We start from the raw sequence: 20607 nt of genomic DNA, 5'->3' as shown, positions 1-20607 counted from the left end.
ACTCATTTCAAAGGGGGACTTTTGAAGCCTGGAGAGCAGAGAAGACCTAGTGAATTTACTTTCGGTGCTGATTCCCAGGATAAGCGCCTTGGAAAGTTTCGACAGACCTGGCTGACTTGCCGGGCTGAGCGCCCAATCCTAAGCATGTCTACTCAGAAGTAAGTGCCATGATAATCAAGGATCCTTGTGGCTAGATTGCAGCCGTAGCCTGGCCGGGGAGGCTGTTAGGCGCACCTGGTCAGTTTCCTGGTCAGTTTCCGCGGGCAGCCGAAGGGCCAGGCGCGCCCTTGGGTCAGCCCCCCAGGAGAGCGGAGCCAGCGCGGCGCTGCGCTCAGCCTCCCCCTCGGATCTGGCCAGTGCATCTAAGGGGGACGCGCGTCAGATTGGATGGAAATAAGCTCCTGGTCGTGAGAACTTCTCTCTTTCTCCTGCTTGGACTTCATCATAACCTGGAGGTGGATTCTTGTGCAAGCGAGGGGGAGGAAGTGAGTTGGGTTACACGGGGGGGGGGGCTTGTAGTATGCTGGCATGGGGGGCGAAGGCACCCTTAGGTCGCCCACTGGGCTGAGAGGTCGCCTGAGCACCAGATCCAGCCCAGGCGCGGGAGCGGAGCCTGCCGGGCTGCAAGGGTTAATGGGGGAGAGGAAGGGGCTGACCGGCTCCAGCTGCGCACAGCTGTTCTTGGGGGCGACCCCCGACCCCGAGCATTTTCCCACACCCGAGATTGACGACCAAGCCTATGCGTGCCTACTCAGAAGTAACTCGCATTAAGTTCAATGGGATCTACTCCCAGGTAAGCGTGCATAGGACTGCAGCCTCACAGCTCAATCCTATGCATGTCTACCCAGAAGTCAAGTCCCATTGTGGTCAATGAGATTTACTGCCAGGAAAGCGTGGGTAGGACTGCAGCCTCACAGCCCAATCCTATCCACTTTCCTGGGAGTAGGCCCCACTGACTGTAATGGGACTTGCTTCTGAGTAGACGTGCACAGGCCTGGGCACAAGAGCTGACCCAGATCTCCTCTGCGTGGGGCCGGGTCTCCTCTCGCGCCTGGCTGGGGCAGAGGGAAGGGAAGGAACTTTCCACAGACTCTCTGCTCGCTGGTTGCGTCGGAGGATCCCACAAAAGTGGGTTGGGCGGGCGGGCGCCCTCCCTGCTGACATCACGGTCGGAATCAGTAGCTAGTCGGTGGCGGGCTTAGCAAGTGGCGGACCGAGGAGGTGAGAGCCGAAAGATGGGGGGCTGGGACCCCCCGGACCCCCCCCCCCATAAGATTCATTTCTATTCGCACAGAGGGGGAGGAATCCTGGGCGAGAGTCTGTCAGTGAAACGGGGAGAGGTGAATCTGTAGAGGGGGCTCGGTGGGGCCCCCTTTGCCCTGATGGGGTCCGCACGTGTAGCGGAATAAAGCGACCAGGTCCTCCGAGGGCAAAGCAGGTCGTTCCGTTGCAGGCGGACCATTTTTAACGCTCCCGTCGTTGCTGCTGCTGTTGTAATAGTCCCACCTCCCTGCAAGTCAACAACAAGCAGGTCAGGGAGCGGGCGCCCCCCTTGGCTGCTGACTTTCTGCTTTCGGGGAGTTGGGCTTTTTGGACGGAAAGAGTCGGCGCCTGCAAGCTCGGCCAGCTGGAGCCCCAGCGGCAGCGCCCGCTCTCGGAGCCTCTCCCCCCGTGCCTGCCTGCCGAGTGCCCCCGATCTCGGGTGCGGGAGCGCGCCTGGGAGGCCCGGGGCAGTGCCAAGGGCTCTTCCAGGGCGCCAGCGTCCCCTGGCAAACCTGCCGCCGCCGCCTCCTCTTCCTCCTCCTGCCCCAGCAGGTTTCCCCGAGCGCGGCGGCGGCTCCTCTCCTGCCCTTCGCGTTGCTTCGCTTGTGTGCGGGGCTGCAGCTGGGGGTACAGGAGGCGATCGGGGCCGGGGCTCGGGGTGGGCTGGGGGCATCCTGGAGCTCTGAGAGGGCAGAGCCCCTCCTGGTTTCCGACTGACGGGGGGCGCCAGTGCGGGTCCACCCGGGGGCTCTGGGGCCGGGCGTCCCCGTCCCCCCGCACTCATCTGGCCTCTCCTCGCAGGTTGCCGAGACCACCGCAGAGGCGCGACCATGTTCCCCGGGCTCTTCCAGCGCTGGAGCTTCGCGGTCTTCCTGCTGAGCTACTGCGCCCCCTCCTCGGGGAGATCGCTGGAAGGCAACGGCCGCAGACTGTGAGTTCCTCGCCGGGGGGGGGGGGTCCGCGGACACGCGTGTGCTGGAGCCACGCGGCCGGGCCGGGCTGGGCTTGGCAGGAGTCGCCTGCAACTTCTCTGCTCGGGACTCGGTCCTGGGAGTCCGAGGAAGCCCCACTGAGTAGGAAGGGACTGACTTCCGAGTAGACACGCCGGGCAGAGAACTGCTGAGTTTAGGAGAAGTGCAGCAAATGGACAGGAAAAGGAAAAACCTCTGGGGAAAACTAGAAAGCCAGTGGGGAACATGAGCAGGGACCTGCGGTGGGTAGGTGGGCAGGCAGGCAGATGAGGCAGAGCCTCCCCACTGGTGTCCTTCGAAAAGCACTGCCACCATGTGGGGTGCCCTAGCAAAGTGTGTGCGTGCCAGGGCAGCTCACACGGAGGCTCTGCCTCACCTGCCTCCCCACCCACCTCATGTCCCGTTCTTAGCACATATTTCCATTGTTTTAAAGTCACCATGAGTCTCTACGTCAGGGGATTTAAAAAATCAGTATGAAGAATATCTGGAGAAATCCCTTAATATTCTGAGCAGGGGAGAGAGAGAGAGAGAGAGAGAGAGAAAGAGAGAGAGAGAGAATTCACTTCCTGGCTGTTGGCAGCACATCAGAGGAACAATTGCTGCCCTTAAAGGACACCAGGGAAAGAAGCAGAGCTTTGATTGTGTCTGATTACAGATGAACACACAGGCCAGGTTCGTGCTGCGTGTCCCAGAGAGCACCCAAAAAGTGGGTACATTATAAACTTCAGGGGTGAACAGGCCTGGTGACATGTGGGTCACCCCAAGGGAGGAGAAGGGCAACACTGAAATCACAGGCATTGGGCTGGTGCCAGATTGCAAGAGCTCCCCAGTTGCACTGATCTGGAGAGACAGAGAGGCATTGAGGCAAGGGAATCTGAGTCGGGACCGGAGCGCGCAGCAGTCAGGCACCCACCACCAGTCCCATTTATTCCTGTGAATCAGAGCCTGGAGTGTAAACAAACTTCAAGAAACCACCCAGGTCAGGAATCCCACACTGTGGTTTAAGGACTGTACTGCTGCTGTGCAGATCTCTAGCTGCTCAAGGCCATGATCCTGAAATCCCCTTTGCCTGGCTTGATGGGTTTATAATGTGTCCTAGAAAAGGTACAAAATGACTGAGCATTGAATTACCTGAGCAATTATGGAGAAAGTGTCTGTGACAAAAAGGAGGTAGCTAGAGGGGGTGCAAGGCACTAAGTTTTGCAGCTTGCCTCAAAGCAACCCCTCCCAGTGGCGTCGCTAGGAGGGTGCGGGCCGTACCGGGTGATGAGCACTGGGGTGGTGGCAAGCTAAAATCATGGTGGTTAGGAGTAACCCCATCATATTATATTCCTTTGGATGTGAAATTTCGAGCAGCATGCAGTGCAAAAACCCAGAGTGAAATATCTCCTTTCTATCAAAAGTTATGGCCAAAAAACTGGAGAACAAAAAATGCATGGATCCCTATGGAAAGTGAAAGTAAGCTGTATTGCGTGTTTACTCGCAAGTAGGCAAACATGCCTTAGTCTGTTCGGAAAGGGCAGGCTGAGAGGAACCCAACAACACCAGAATGGTCCTGATCCAATTAATGCAGCCCCAAAAAACACCTGAGAAGGATGTCCCTCCCTCCAAGCAGATGAATGTATTGAGTCCTATGGAAAGCGAAACTAAGCCTTACGGCCGCATTTACTCACAAGTAAGTAAATTACTTGGCCTTGGCTGGTGTGGAAGATCAGGTGAATGAGAGTGCAAGGCTACCAGAATGGTCCTGATTTGATGGAACTGGAGCTCAACAAATACTCCAGAAGGCAGCCTCCCCTAAAGAATCAAAACTAAAAAGAATCAAAACAGAGGCTTCAGCTGATAAGGTGAACCTTTTTGAGACTTGCAAAGCCAGGTGGATCCTGACAGTGATCTGGTTTGAACAGAAGTTCTTAAATTGAACTGGGTGCTGGGTAGGGCTGAAAACCTTACTGGTTTTGGAGGGGGGGGTGTGTTATTGTAGGCAGGCTGCAGAGGAAATTCATGTAGTGGAACAGGGCTGGCTTCTGCTTATTTAATTATTTGTTTTAATTTAATTATTTATACTGATATATTTTAATTTGCCTGATGGTGTCACTTCCACCATGACATCACTTCTGGTGAGTCTTGGACAGATTGTCATTCTAAAAAGTGGATCCCAGTGCTAAAAGTTTGAGAACTACTACAATAAGATGTTAGTAAGTTGACACCCGGGCTGGGGGGGTGTGTGTGTGACACCACTAGTGACCAAAATCATAATTTGGAAGAATAATACCAGCATGTTGTATATCAGTCAATGTGTAACTTCATGCAGAATGTGTTCTATCTTTCTCTATCAAAAGGTACAGCCAAAAAACCAGTGGGGGCGTAGTGATGGTTCATCACCACGCCCACCACCTGGGGTGTTGCCCCACCCACTGCATGGGGGGGTGACACGCTGGCATCCCGCACAGGGTGACACAAACCCTAGTGATGCCACTGACCCCTCCCCTTTGGATGTGCCTCTGTTTTGCTTTGACTGCCTGGAAGGCTCTGAGGGAGAGGGGCTGCTTGTATGCCGTGGTGAAGCTCCCTGCAAAACTTAGTGCTTTGCATCCCCTCAAGCTACACCACTGGTGACAAATATTGCTGCAAGCACTGGATCTGTTTGCACAGGTATGCAAAAGGCAACTTGTCTGTTGCAGTGTATTAATTATTGGAATAAATAAACAATCAAGTCCACACCAATTAGGCAGGAGATGACATGCATGCACTTTGTTCCAGTGCCAAGCGACAATCTTGGAATCTTCTTAGGCAAGCAGAGTGCTAGAAAATACTGTACTGGAGATAAGGCTACAGGACGTTCTCTTCCCATTAGCGCTCATTGCCTTGAGCGCTCGCCTGCTAGCCTTGATCAGGCATTTGTATGAAAACGGTGCTTCTCGTGCTAATTACGCAGAACTTCCATGTTTGGGTTTGTCTGAATCCCTCGGCTAAGATAGTCGGAATTGGAACAAATCTTTTTAATCATCAGTGCAACTTTTCTTCAGAGGCAGTGCCCTCTGCTACAGTGCCCTCTCCCCTAAATGCTGCCAAGGCAAAAGTGACACCCGCACCTTCAGGGTTGATAAATCCATACCCCACAAATTGACTGCCACTGTTTACTTGTGGTATTCCTGAACAGAGCCAATGCAGTGGCGGAGCTAGAGGAGGTGCAAAGCACTTAATTTTTGCAGGCTCCTGAATGCACCAGGCAAGCAGCACCTCCCCTTTAGAGCCAGGTGAATTTTGTTTGGCCCCCACTGCCCAGAATGTCTCTAAAGGGGAAGGGCCACTTGCATGACATGTTCAGGTGCCTGCAAAACTTCATGCTTTGCACCCCCACTAGCTATGCCACTGAGCCAAGTACCCTCCAAAAAACCCCAACCGTCTTGCCACACTACCAGAAACAGCTGTTTAGAGTTGCAGATGGGTCTCACCGGTGAGGAGACAGGATACTGAACATAGTAACTAAGCCAGCCAGGTTGGAACCCAGTGCCCGCAGGTCTTGCCCTTCTGTGCTCATGCCATACAAACCTCGTCCTGCGGTATTAAAGAGTCAGTTGCGGAGGAAGGCCTAAGTTGATGTAATAAACATGACCATGTCATTAAACCTACCAAATACCCTACAAATCTGTAAACAATCTAGAGAGAGATGTTTTTCTAGAGCTGGGGACAAGCTGCAGTTTGTGCTGCTTCTTTTAGAAATCAGCGAAAGAGAACTAGGACCAGCGTGGCTGTTTGATCAAGACATCAAGAGTGGACATGTCCCTTTGGAGGATTGGTTAACCTCCTTTCTGTTGGGGATTAGCACTTTGATCCAGCTGGCATATTTATGGTGCTGTTCACAGCAGCCAGGGCTGCACACACGAGATTGAATGATAGCTCTGTGAATGTGGCATACAATGTATACAGTAATTTGTGGAAGAACATTTGGGCAGTGAGAAACCCTAAGCTCTTAACCCTTCTCTCAAAACTTGCTCACCGCATGTTAGCATTGCATTAAGTGCATCTGGTTTGGGGTCAGATTGCTTTCATTTAGCAAGTCAGTTTGTTTCATAGTAGGCGGGAAGAGACCTCTAGTGGGTTAGCCTAACAATTCCTTCAGTCTTGCTGCATTAGTTTTTAGAAGTTATTTTTTCCCAGCAACTAATCCACTTCAGTGATTATACACCCTTAAAACGTTGAATCCTTTCTCACTCGCATGATTAAACAGGATGAGAAAAAGTAGTGCCAGAGACCAGACTTTTAAACAATGTTGCTTGTAGCTTGTTCCAATTCCAGTATTTTTAAAAACTTGTTTACCATGGCCTGTCAAAGACATTTTGGTATCTAAAGCATAGAAGCTGGACCTGCCCTCCACCTTTTGAGACTGCATATTCTTATTCCTCAGGAATATCAACATTTGTGGCCAGTTCCTTGGGTCTGTAATACTGAGGGACTATTGCCAAACACTGAGTGATGTCAATGTACATACATGTCTGTGTAAATGTGAAAACTAGGCATGTCAAAAGCACCATTTCTTTTGTCCAAAGTTGGGGGGTTTATTTATTTATTTTATTTTTATACTGCCCTTCCTCCAAGGAGCATAGGGTGGTCTACATTGTTCCACCCAACAAACCCGTGAGGCTGAGAGATAGTATATAAGAAGAGCCCCACTGGATCAGGCCAAAGGCTCATCTAGTCCAGCTTCCTGTATCTCACAGTGGTCCATCAAATGCTTCAGGGAACACACTAGACAACAGATACAACCTGCATCCCGGTGCCCTCCCCTGCATCTGGCAAACAGAGGTAGCCTACCTCTACCTTGCACATACCTGCCATGACTTGTAACCCGTGATGAACTTTTCTTCCAGAAATTTGTCCAATTTCCCCTCTTAAAGGCATCCAGGCCAGATCACCACAGGTCACCACATCCTGTAGCAAGGAGTTCCACAGACCAGCCACACGCTGGGTAAAGAAATATTTTCTTTTGTCTGTCCTAACTCTCCCAACACTCAGCTTTAGTGGATGTCCCCTGGTTCTGGTGTTACGTGAGAGGGAAAAGAGCATCTCTCCATCCGCTCTTTCCAGCCCCTGCATAATTTTGTATGTCTCAATCATGTCCCCCCTCAGGTGCCTCTTTTCCCAAAGAGGCCCAAAGATTGCAGCCTTTCCTCATAAGGTGATTGGCCTCATAATGGTGATTGTGCTAAGGTCACCCAGGAAGTTTCATGGTTAAGCAGGAACCTGAACCTAGATCTTCCAGCACTAAGTCTAACTCCAAAACGTCTACACCATCCTGGCTTCCCAAGCTTGGCTGACCCACGTTGATCACATTACAATAGATTAATTATCACAAGCTACAAAATGCAATTGCAACACAATCTCTTAAAACATGCTGCTTTGGACCAATTTAGTCTGGCATCTACCCAGGAGTAAACCTGAGTAAGAGTCAAGTCTCAAGAGTAAGAGTCTCACCATCTCCTGTCTGGTCTGGAATGGCAGCCTTGTTGAAATGGCAAATTCACATGGCTCACCTCATGCCACACTGCGCAACATGGGGCAATTTCAGCAGATCTCACATGCTAACCTCATGGCAACTGATGGCAGCTACATGACAGCAAGGGTGCACTCTAGGAGGCTTGCACAAAAAAACTACCTGATTGTGCCCCATGTGTCAGATCTGTCTTCAGTTTTTCTGCCCTCAAAGGGTACCCCAGACCCATAGCCTTGAAGCAGCCACCTGACTTTACTTTGTTTGCCAGATTTTTTTTACTTGAAAGAACTGATTTCACAATCATAGGAATTTCCATAGGAGACAGCAAAATATAATCTTCATGTCTGGGTGGGTAATGAAACCCATGTGCAGAGTTATGCCAAAGAACACTATGCAGGATCACAGAACTGCAGATAAGGTGTTTGGGCCCAGAGTGGCATGTCGGTATGAGACTGACAGTTGAACTGAAACATCTTTGGCACAGGGTGACTTCAGGTCACCAAACAGATTGGTTAGGAAATATATGGTGAAGTTGAAGAAGGTTGTACAATATACTGTGGACTGGGAAACAGATACCTAGATTTGGACAATCCCTGTAAGTGCAGAGAAGTTTGTTCCTATGAATCACTCAATTTCCTTTTTAAGTGAGATTTTTTTGGCTATTATTAGTAAGAGGAATACTGTGAGATCAGGTGGTTTTGGCTTCTGTGATAAAGGGCATAATCCTAAGCAGGCCTACTCAGAAGTAAGTCCTATTGTGTTCAATGGGACTTACTCCCAGGAAAGTGAGGTTAGGATTGCAGCCAAAATCAGTTAATCCAGGAGAAAGCAGGAAAACCTCTCTCAAATCAAATATCTAAATTATATAGTGGCCTAAAAAGTGCCCATTTGCCCCTGTTGGCTGAGTGGCTGTGACATCATGAAATGTTCACAACCTAACCACGGAGGGCCTAATGTCAGTAACAGGATATTGACACATAATGCAGCTTCTATAAGAGTAAAATATCCTCCACAATTGGCTGGCATTAGGCTGCCTTCTTAGCAGAGACCAGATTCAGACTGGCAACTTCTTCCTACCTCCAAGGAACACTGAAGAACAAATACCAAAGACAGTTTTCATAACCCTGACAGTAACCGCAACGGAATCGCTTCATATATTCAGCTGCTAGCCATCAAATGATGGTAAATTAAAGCATGTGTGAATGAGCCCTATGACAGTTTTTATAGCCGTGGAGGATGGCAGTGGTGGCAATAACCTGGATTTCATGTTCATTTAGGACCACAAGACTGTGGCAAAGATTCATGTAGTTCTAATACCAAATGCAAAATGGTTGTTTAGGGCCTAGTCATTTTATATATTTTGTTGTCCCCATCAGTGCCACACTGCAATGCTATTCCGTGTACTAGGTTAACATGTCTACCTCATCAGTGCTGGTATCAGGTTGCTTGGTGGCTCTGGGAAAATTTCTTCCCTGGGCTTCCCGTGGCACCTGCTCCCCTGCTCCCGAAGGCATATTGGGGACTACCATGGCCACTAGTATTGATATTTCAACAGTCAGTTTGAACAAGCAGACACTCCGGTGGGTGAAGCCAGACCTGTACCTCACTAAGAAACTTGTTTATTAGCTGCCAGCAGAACAGTGACAGCAGTTTCCTTGACCAGTGGCATTCCTTCACTATGAATATCACGCATGTGTTCATGGCACAAATGTCATGATGTCCCCATAAATGCCTCCACTCTTCTGTCTCAAAGAAGACAAGAAGGAAAGCTAACTGAGGCGTCCATGGGAACTGACCTACAATCCCACCTCCCATTTTTCCAGCAGTTTAATTTGCATCCACCTTCCCCTGAGGGAGAGGAACACATTTTATCATATTTAATTATCTGTTAGGCAGCTCTTAGATCGCCTGTTGGATCACAATAGGGTTTCTGTGGACCATGCTTCCTTCCCTCCTCCCTTGTTATTCCAGTATAAACTGTTTGCGAAATGTCTGGTTAAACGATTGCTTCATTGTCCAAAAATTGAGAAAGCTCAGAGGAACCCTAAGTTTCACTAGTATGATATGGGCCACTGCCACTCTGCCTGCCAAGCAATTTAGGAATGCCTGACATCTAGATTTCTGTACTAGCCTAGAATTTGGATGCTTGGACAGTGTTGCCACAAGGACAAAGGTGTCTAAGGGCACTGTCCTAAACCCTTATGTCAGTACTTTCCAGCACTGGCATAGCGGTGCCAATGGGACATGTACTGCATCCTGTAGTTGGGTGGCACTCACAGAGGCCTCCTCAAAGTTCCCTTACATCAGTGCTGCACTGCTCTTAAGTCAGTGCTAGAAAGTACTGATATAAGGGGTTAGGATTGTACCCTAAATCTATTTTATTTGGCTTCAGCAAGTTCTTCTAGATGAGGGGTGTCCAAAGTTTTTGGCAGGAGGGCCACATCATCTCCCTGACACTGAGTCGTGGGCCGGGGAAAAAAGAATTAATTTACATTTAAAATTTGACTAAATTTACATACGTTTACATAAATGAATATATTAAAGATGAACTTACATGAATGTATGAAGGTCTTGCAATAGCTCAAGGCCTATACAAGGCTTTGCACAAAGCAAGGCTGGCCTTTCCTTTGCTGCCACTACTGCGTCACAGACGTGAAACAGCAAGCAGTGGAGGGAGCTCTCATCTCACAGCTCATGCGAGAGGTCAAATAGTCGCCCTCATCCTGAGAGCAGTTGCGTCTGGTCAGTGAGTGCTCCAACAAATCTCTGGAGGGCCAGAGGCTCATTGAAGAATTGGGGCTCCCTGAGGGCTGCATTGAGAGGCCTCGAGGGCCGCAAGTGGCCCCAGAGCCGGGGTTTGGGCACCCCTGTTCTAGATTGTAAGCAAGTTGTGGTCATAGGTTTGTCCCCAGTGTGAAAAGGTTTGTCCCCATCTCTTAAGGCGTATCTTCAGGTCATCAGAGAGAACGAGTCTGCTCCCTCTAAGTACTTTCGTAATGCCCTGGCTATAGATGGGTGCATGTGCTCCACAGACAAAGTCCTTCCTGCCACTCTGTGACTACTGCAGGAACTGGAAAACGATGAGGTCAGTGACTACCTGCAGATTAGGGTGGCCCTGGAGGATCCAGAAGTTGCCACCCCTGTTCAAACAATTCAAAATCTAGTTAAAATGTGCTGGATTAAAACATTCTCTGCGCTTGACAGTCTCCTTTGCAAGAAAAGTTTGGAGACCTTTTTGTGGCACTGTTGCAAGTGCTTGTTGTTGCTTTTATCCAAATACAATCTGCCTCTTTAAAAGCGGAAGGAGCTTGCCCTGACCTGCATACTGCAGTAGTTCAACGCATGCTCATGCTGCAATACAATGCGGAATCTCTACCTAGAGGACGAATCCATTGCCTTCTAAGACAAGCCTCTGTCACAAAAGCTTCCCACACTTTTTAGCAACCGGACCCACTCTTTACAGCAACAATCTACTGCAACCCACATAGCTTTACTAGACAAAAAAAAACAAACCCAGAAAAATATTTTCATTTATTAATAATGATAATGATGACAATGGTACATAATTAATAATAGGTACATAATTAATTAATGATAACCAGGGTCCTGTGATCCTGAGGCTGCTGGAAACCTTACATATGTGTGTGGAGACAACTGCTAGATTTTTCACAGAAATGGAGTTCCAGGGCTGTTCCCCCAACCTTTTTACGGTCATTTCAGGGTACCCAGAAGGCTGAACTGGAGAGCAAGATGTGCAGTTAGGGACTTCCAGGTCAAACAAAAGCTTGAAATTGGGCACACACGTGATCTATGGCATGCCAAATACTGGAGAAATTCAGAAAATGGGACATTTTAATTTGGAGGTATGAAGATGACCTCCTGCCACAGGTTAGCATTCCAGCCACAAGAGCTGTCCCTCCATCCAGATTTCCCGCTGCCACCATTTTCTTCTGCAAATTGGGAAAAGGTGCTTGCAAAGTTTTTTAAAAATATATTTCAGAAACTTTTTGCAGCCCACCAAAAACTGGCTCATGACCCACTGGTGGACCCTGACACACAGTCTGGGAAACATTACAGCAAAAATGTTTTACACACAAACTGGTGTAAGACATTCCCGCCATACAAGCTAAAGGAGCCATTTCTGTCTGTGAAATACACGCAGCATGAAACGCATGTAGATTTGTATGTCAAAGAGACATTTCTGAAGTGACTTCATGATGTGGGATCCTGGTCATGTCAGAATGGCTACATGTAAGGAGCCCCATAGGTGTGTGGGGTCTTCCCATGGCAGTGTTACCCCTCCTGGAAACTGGGGACAATGCTGACCTGGGAGGGCTGCTCCCGTGTGATCTTGGGCTTCTGACATTATGGGAGTGATGCGGGGAGACACACTGCAGTGGTTTCCAGGTCACAAAAATAAGATTTTTTTTGAAATAATGTTTTGCTATTTATGCCTGTTAAGATGGAGACATCATGTTTTGAAGTTTTAAGGAAGCACACGATGCAGCAGGAAAACTGAGTTTTAGTGTTGATATCCTTTTCCCCCCCATGTATTTAGCTAAGTTATGATGTCTCAATGGGTCAGGTGTATGATAATCACCAAATTATTTCACGTTTAGAGTTTTCATCTCTGGTTTGGCATAAGTAGCTATGCAGGGAGGTGTATCAGTTCCACTTCAGGGATGTGGAAGCTGGAATGCAGGCACGTCAAGCTGTTTTACTGTGGTTACTACACCCACCGAAAAGGCAAGGGATGAGTTTTGCTAAACTAGCTTGACAACAACAGCCACAACCTCCAGTCACTGATGTTTTAAAATATTGGTTTGTTTCTTGTTTTAAGCAGCAAAAGGAGCGTATCAGAATATCAGCTGTTGCATGACAAAGGGAAATCTTTCCATGACATGCGAAGAAGGAACTTCCTGCAAAATTTATTCGAAAGGGTGAACACGGCTGAGATCCGGACTGTGCCAGACGTATCCCCTAACCCTAAACCTGCAACCATTGCAAAGAACTATTCTGTCCGGTTGGGCAGTGACGACGAGGGCAAATGCCTGACTCAGGAGACCCACAAAGCTCAGACGTACAAAGACCAGCCCCTGAAGACCCCGGGGAAGAAAAAGAAAGGCAAGCCTGGGAAGCGGAAGGAGCAAGAGAAGAAAAAGAGGCGGACTCGTTCAACCTGGCTCAGCTCAAGAGGGTCTGGGAGTGGAGTGGCAGCGATCCCCCTCTTGGACCTCATTCTTGCTACACATGTTAATACAAGGTAATTATGCTTTACCCTTAACAAAAAGGCAATGTTTTCAATGTCTAGAGCTGACTCCATGCAATATGATACCTAAAGACAATCTGACTCAAAACAATATGATGCCCAAGTGGTGTTTAATGGGGTAGGGTCTGTGTAGAAGTTGTCCAGTGCACATTCTATTGAAATGAACAGAGATCTTGGTCTGGGGTAGAGAGGATTTGGGCAGGAAAGCCTGCTGAATAGATTGCTCTTATGGGGAGGCTCTGACTGTTTACTCATCAGACAGCCTTAAGGACAGCCAAAATCTGCTGCCTGAAGCTGCCTCCCTCACCTGGCCTCTAATTCCTAATCCTTTGCATTCCATAAAGACAAAACAACATTCAAATATTTCCTCTTCATATATAACAGTCACTAAATTCCAGGCTCTTATGCCCTGGTTTCAGGTGATAGAAAATGATTATAGTTAGTCCTGGGAAGTGAGCAAGATTCCTATTGATTCTAAAGGAATGTACAGCCGGCCCTCCATATCTTCAGATTCAGAGCCCATGGATTTTATCATCCACTGGTTCCGAACCCATGTTTGGACCCACTGAAGACCTCCCAAACGTGACCAGAACCTCATTCCAATCACATCTGAGACCCACAGATGCCGCATACAGTAGCCCCTTTGGGTGGGAACCCATGGATTCCAGTATCCACGAGTTATAGTATCTGTGGGGGGGGGGGTCTGGGAACAGACCCCCACAGATACTGAGGGCCCATCTGTATTTAGTTTCTTCGACTTTCTCTATTTTGTGAACTTTTTTGTTCAGAAGTAGTATATGAATATTCTTAATAATTCTATTATTATTCCCAACCCAATCCTATGCATATCTACTCGGAGGTAAGTCTCATTGAGTTCAGTGGGGCTTACACCCAGATAAGTGTACATAGGATTATCACCTAAGACTGGAATACGGGAGCCTTGCTTAAATTTTGTACATATACAAGAAAGTAAATAGTTTCCTTCCCTCTAACTTTAACCATTTATACCCTTAACTTTTTAGGATTCTTTAAAAAAAAATCTTACTGTTTTAACCTTAGGGGAAAACATGGAAAGTTTCTCTTAGTAATATCTTCTGACATTGGCCATAATATTTTCCCTGCCATGAGGACTTGTTAGTTCAGTTCAGAGTTTGCTGCCAGTTTGTCAAACAATTACAGTGCTGCTGAAAAATGTGGAGCATTACCCTGGGGGTAAAGAAACATGTTTCGCTCACGTATGACAAGGAAGAACTTTTAAAAAGAGAAGCAGGGAATGTTAGCAGAGATTCCACAGGATCCTTTTCAGAAATAAACTTGAGGTCTCTCTTTCTCATCCAAGTTCAGCTGGAAAATACAGTATAGTGAATTTTTATGCCATAATAGCTTGTTGGATTAGCTGTTCCAACAGTTCCAAGCACAGATGGACAGATCTTGTTGGATCGTATTTGTTGCCTGCCTTCCCTTCATGTTGCTCAGGGCAAAGACTGTGGTGTTCTCCAGTGTGAATGTCACAACAACCTGGCCAAGTAGGTTAGGCTGTGAGATGGGGATTGGTCCAAGGTCACTTGTTTGCTGCAGGGATTTCAAGCCAGATCTTCCGAGTTCAAATCCACTCAACCCAATATGCTGGTGGTTTTTCAAAGTACAGGTTGAGAATGAGACGCCAGATGCTTTTGAACGGGTTCTTCATGCTTTTCCTTTCCCCAAAGCTTATCCTGTCTTCACCTGTCATTCTTTTCCTTTCCTGCCACTTCACCTCACTCTGCCTCACCCCAAGGAGTGGGTCTTGTTCAGTGGCATAGCTAGAGGGGGTGCAAAGTGCTAAGTTTTGCAGGGAGCCTCACCACAGCATGCAAGTGGGTCATCCCCCTTCCCTCCTGAGCCATTCTGGGTGGGTGGAGCAAAATGGAGGTATTCACCTCTTCTCTGAAGATGTCTCTGAAGGAGAGGAGGGCCACTTGCATGCTGAGGTGAGGCTTCCTGCAAAACTCAGTGCTTTGCACCCGCTCTAGCTATGCCACTGGATCGGAGGACCTCTGATGCCACTGCTCAGATCTCAATATCTGCGAGTTCAGTATCCACAGGGAGTCTGGGAATGGATCTCCTGTGGAGACAGAGGGCCAGCCTATATTCATATTTGTTATTCTATCCATTTGTAGCCTGCCCTTCATGTAAGTGAATTGCTAGGTACAATAATTTCCTTCCAGGGATTTTCTACATTTTATTTTTATTACTCATATTACTATGACTCTTATATCCAGCGGCTCACTTTAAGTGAGTTGCAGACATTATTACATTATGAATGTTGTGAAACGTTGAACCAACTTGAGTTCTTGTTATGTCCAAAGGAAACCCAAAACGCCTCAAGCCTTTCTAGATCAGAGCTCGTCTCAAAGCATTCCTTGTCTCGGTTCTAATGGTTTATAAGCATAATGGGGCCTTGAAGGGCTCCTACACTTGAGACATTTGTTTTAAGAACAAGAACAAGATTCCCTCTGCCAAATGGAATGTCGAGTTTCGGATTCTGAGCTTCAAAAGCATTTTTACCTTTATGCCAATGAGTTGGTTGATCAGAGTATTTCAACACATCAAGTGGCAGTTGACTCAAAGAGATCAGGTTTCCCAGAAAACAGACGATCAGGTTCACCAAATATAGTCCCATATTCTCTCTATGTCACTCTGTCTTCAGTTACCTTTTCAACACATGTATCCACTTCCATTTTTAAAATGCTGTGCAATAACTTTCCTGTATATTAGGAGAAAAAATCAAGGTGTAAACTACATATAGTTCAGGGACAAGCAGACATTCAAAGGGGTCTTTCATTTTTCCTTCTCATGGTACACTGACCTCTATGGTCTTCGCCTCTTGTGATGTCACTTCAGGATTCCAGGAGACTCTTTCAGGTCTGTAGTAACAAATTGTCTGTCCCTCTTGACAGACAGTTGCCCAAGAAACAGAGCCACAGAACCTGGAAGTGCTGCAATGTGCTACAGCACACCAGTTGAAAATCACTGCACTAATTGAACATTACAAGTAGCTGTCTTGTGTTTCAGTTCACACAAGAAATGTGTGAGCATGAACAGATGACTGTGCCTTATTACTGAGTGCAGCCTATGGTCCACTGAGGTCGGTACTGTTTGCAGGGGCAATGACAGGGTCAACCAGGTTGGACACTGGGGTGACAGCAGCCACCCGTGACCTGCCAAACTATTCTTGAATCATTTGCTGCAGCTCCTGCTGCTCACTGAACATAAGAATGTAAGACGAGCCCTGCTGGATCAGACCAAAGGCCCATCTAGTCCAGCTTCCTGTATCTCACAGTGGCCCACCAGGTGCCTCATGGAGCACACAAGACAACAGTAGACCTGCATCCCAGTACCCTCCCTCGCATCTGGCATTCTGAGGCAGCCTACTTCTAGAACCAGGAGGTTGCACATACCCATCATGTCTTGTAACTTGTGACGGACTTTTCCTCCAGAAATTTGTCCAATCTCTTTTTAAAGTCATCTAGGCCAGATGTTATCACCACATCATGAGGCAAGGAGTTCCACAGACTAACTACATGAATCTCTTTTCTATCCTTTCTCTTTTGCTGTGGCATGTTTGCCTGATGCTGTCTTGAACTCCAAAGATCTAAGTTGTTACCCACCATTGTTTTTTATTTGGAATTCTGGCCCAAGGCATGGTCCTACTTGAATCTGGTGATGGTGTGGCCAGGCAGAAAAATGAACATGCAAAATGCATTGTTCTATTTCTACCTATTTTTGCAGAACGGCAAGCAGTAGGACTCCTGCCATCCTAGAATGGCTCATGACCAGCTGCAGGGCTTTCTAGACCCTGGGCAAAAGATCTGTACTGCACCAGATCACCTGGGCTTTGTTGTGTTCTCTTCCCCAGTGAGACCTTGAAGTGTGCTTGCCTCCACAATCCCTAATCTATCCTCAGTATCAAGCTCCAAAATGCAGGCAGGAAAGCAGAGAGGCGGGATGATGGATTGCATGAGGTCTGCAGCTCAGTGGGGCCTTCAAACCATTTAAGGCCCCCAGGAAGCTATCCAATGTTGATCAATGTTGGTGGGAGCCATGTTGGAATCCAAGGCCAAGTAGAAGTGTACCCTTGAACCTGAAACCCAAATGGTTGCATATCCCAGTAATCAAAACAGCCTGGTATTCTGCATCCTAAATTACCATACAACAGTAGTACTGCAGTGCAAGTATAAATAGTAAAAATATGCACATATGCTAACATTTGGACTGCATGGTGATAAACAACTAGTGAATGAGATTCCCATTGTGATGAAACTAAACAAGTAGTACGTATTTTCCTAGCAAGCCATTTGAAAAAAGAATACCTTTCTTTCACGAAAAATAAATGCACCGCCAACAACATTTGTTGTGCAATGCTCTTTCATTGTTAGCTGCCTTGGATATTTGGCATTTGCAGGAAAGGTGGGATAAAAGTCTCTGCAACAAACCAAAATAAATCTCACACCCTCACGTGCCCATCAGGCAAAATGCTCCTGACCCTCTGATGTAACATGTAGAAACAGTGTCTCAAATTCCACTTTTCGTTCCAGAGAATCACACAAGCCAAAAGGGGAAGCTTCTACAATTAAGACGAATGTATGTAGCAAAATTAGAACAAGCAGAGGGAGAGCTGTTTGTGAAATTTAGAAACTGTTACAAATAAAACCCGTGTCTCCAGTATAGTAGGCTGAAAGCACTGGTGTCCTCTCTCACTGGCTTCTTCTCAGGGCTGTGCTGCTGTGCAGAGGCTACTTCAGGAAGCAGCCGTAACTTTCAAGAGGTCCTCCTCCTGGGAATCACTCCCATTGGGTAAAGAGTTTCAGTGCCAGCCACTCCCAGTAATATGAAGGACTGCCCAAGAAACTCTGAAGGTGAACCATGAGGTGTGCAACACCTGTTATTGGTGCCAGCTGGAATCAGGTCAACATGGAAATCTATCCAGGGATAACTTTAACATAACAAGGAGCCCAACAGTACCTGGAATGCTTTTGAGCATAGTTGTTAACACAATCCAAGAGCAACCAATACCAGACCATACACAGCTAGTACATTCCATGTCAAAAAGGAAGGTTTGTGATGTTTCTGAAAAGGGTTCAGTATTGCATAAACATAGCAGCTACCCAGAATGCATTGTTTCAAACATCTCACTAAGTCAGGATTCAATCCTGGGCTTAGATCCCTGTTGGTTCTGAAAACTATGGTTAGAATAAACCAGATTTTGGACATCACAATCCTTCCTGGCTTCTTCTAAACCATAACTGGAAGTAGAATTATTCTGCATGTAAGGGGAGCACCTTTTGGAAGTTGGGGGCAGCACATGAAGCCAGCACTGAATCCAGGCTTTGTGTGACATCTGGACTAACCCAATGCATCAATGAACATCCTTGTATGCAGGCCAAATAGATCTGCTCGTTGCTAGTATAGTCAGCGGTTTAAATTAGACATTGCGTTGCATATACCAGAGGGGATCCTGGCAAGGCTGGCTCGTGAGTGTGAGAGCTCAGCTCATATGTGCACATAGCAGTAACTTACGCTTGGTCAGGGTGCCCCACAGAAGTTACCCACGGGTAAAAAGGTTACCCAATTGATTGTTTTGCTTTTCTCCAATATCTCTTTTGCAATTTCTTCAGTTGTAAGTCAATCACACATCAATGGGCACTAGAGAGATAGCTACAGATGTGTTGGGGTGGGGAGTGCGTGTTCACCCTGCTTTAAAAAAAAAAAGCTCATGGAACGCAAAGGCAAACTGCAGAATACAGCTTGGAATTCAGCTAAATTTGCCCAGTGGCCACCCTCAACAGGAAATGTAGAATAAAGTGACAACAATGGAGCAGACCTGGAACAGGATATCATGCGTAGGCTCAAACATAAGAAAGCAAGCTTCGTTGGCATGCATGGAACTTGGCGGCTGGGAGGTTTGGAAGGTGGATTTTTTTTCAGCTTTCTTGCCAGTTGGTTGACTTAACAGTCTGTTTTCAAGTTACCTTGTTCCTTGTCCAAAATCAGCATTAGGGCCTTGATAGAGATACTTCAACCCACACCAGTTTTAGACTAGTTCCAGGGGAACTCTGTTAAATGGTGATTAAAATGTGATGCATTGCTAATGACTCTTTGTGTGTGTGGGGGGGGGGGGGGCAACCAGCTGCAAAGGATCAGCTGCTTGGAATTGACCTGCAATTCCTTTCTCATGGTGAGTTTTAATTGTGTTGAAAGCCAAGTACAGTAGAGGGCTAAGCAACAACAAACATTCTTCCTTATACCCTGTGTTGCTCATCATCTCTTCCAAGAGAGAACTCTTTAGAGGCACACCCTACTTGTGTGCCAATTAACATTGTATCCAATTATTTTGTGTGGAAAAAATAATAATACTAATTTTCCCTCTTTTCTCTTGCCTTTCTCCGCAGGAGGCGTTGACATCTTCAGCTGAAATCTTTGGAAAACACATTGCAGTATTCTGTAATAGTGAGCATATGGAAAGTGTTAGAAGTATTTATTAACTGTAAATATTGTAAATGTATCAAAATAAAACCTTGGCCCCAGATGCTTTCCAAAACTGCATGTTTGAACATTGTGAATAGTGGGGGAATTTTTTTTTTTCTTGCTAAGGCAATTATTGTTGTCACATTTCCCATAATTTATTTTGTTGAATGATGTATTTATTTCCATGAACTTTTATCTTGGTGCTGCTGACTTCTATAATTTTTTTTAAACATAATGCACTTTAGAGATCCATTATGTCTTATGCTGATAAGGCATAAATAAACTATTCCTGTTTCCTGATTGGTTTTAATGAGTTGCCCAAGTACAATTGTTCAGAAATGATTTTCTTCTAAGCATGTATAAAAAGGCAGTATTTTTAAGATTTGTAAAAAAAAAAGTCCAATAAAATATAATCTAATTAAAATCACATCATGACTCAGAAGGAGAAATGTGTCCTCTAGGAATTTAAGGACAAGGAACAATCATTTTCCCCTTTACAACATCTGAAAATAGTATTTAAACTTAATATGTTTACATTGGTCTCGATTCCATTTTCACATTAGCTTTTAGTTAAAAATCACTTACAATATATTGTGGCCCAGTGTCTGGCACTGAGACAGTGGAGAGGTTGAGCTGAACTGATGTCTATTTCCTTGTGGAACAGAATTCACTGCATGAGAGGAAATGCCCCAGCCTGACATAGAGCAAACTGGCCTCAATGAGTCCAGAGTTCCCCAGATAGAACTCAAAAGTTGGAGACCAGCAAAGGCGGAGGGGGTGCAGGGAGGAAGTTGCAGGTCTCTAGTCTTCTTACAACAACAACAGCAAAAAAAAACTGGCTGCAGATGCATAGATGAGACAAACAGGGATCCGTTGGAGCTGGGAAACCATGACTGCTTTGGAACATGTAATGTGGGACTTAGAAGGATCTCCCATTAGAAGGGAAGTTTTTACTGCATTTCAAGGTTATTTCCAGATGTTGCTACTTCTATTACACAGAGGTACTAGAATACTCAACAGGATCAACCCCTCCCTACAGACAATGGCGAAAATGAATGGGTACACTCAGGTATAAAACTGCAATTTGCTTGTATCTCTAT

The 20607-nt window shown here is 46.6% G+C and overlaps 1 protein-coding gene across 1 annotated transcript; it reads left to right on the top strand.

Moving 5' to 3' along the window:
* Positions 1-1193: 1193 nt before the first annotated feature.
* PTHLH (parathyroid hormone like hormone) lies at positions 1194-19652 on the top strand. Its single transcript, XM_066632708.1, has 4 exons — positions 1194-1221; positions 2065-2194; positions 12575-12994; positions 19432-19652. Exons 2-4 carry the CDS (start codon positions 2094-2096, stop codon positions 19439-19441), a joined length of 531 nt encoding a protein of 176 aa, XP_066488805.1. The 5' UTR covers positions 1194-1221; positions 2065-2093; the 3' UTR covers positions 19442-19652.
* The last annotated feature ends 955 nt before the right edge of the window (positions 19653-20607 follow it).

This window comes from Tiliqua scincoides, chromosome 6 (assembly GCF_035046505.1).
Source record: "Tiliqua scincoides isolate rTilSci1 chromosome 6, rTilSci1.hap2, whole genome shotgun sequence".
Taxonomy (NCBI): domain Eukaryota; kingdom Metazoa; phylum Chordata; class Lepidosauria; order Squamata; family Scincidae; genus Tiliqua; species Tiliqua scincoides.
Note: the sequence above shows the minus strand (reverse complement) of the source record. Positions and strands in the feature narration are given on the sequence as shown.

Excerpts from the sequence above, each read along its gene's own strand:
- PTHLH (XM_066632708.1), top strand. The coding sequence starts at position 2,094 with ATGTTCCCCGGGCTCTTCCAGCGCTGGAGCTTCGCGGTCTTCCTGCTG. Across the intron at positions 2,195-12,574 it reads GAAGGCAACGGCCGCAGACT|CAAAAGGAGCGTATCAGAAT; the intron begins GTGAGTTCCTCG and ends TGTTTTAAGCAG.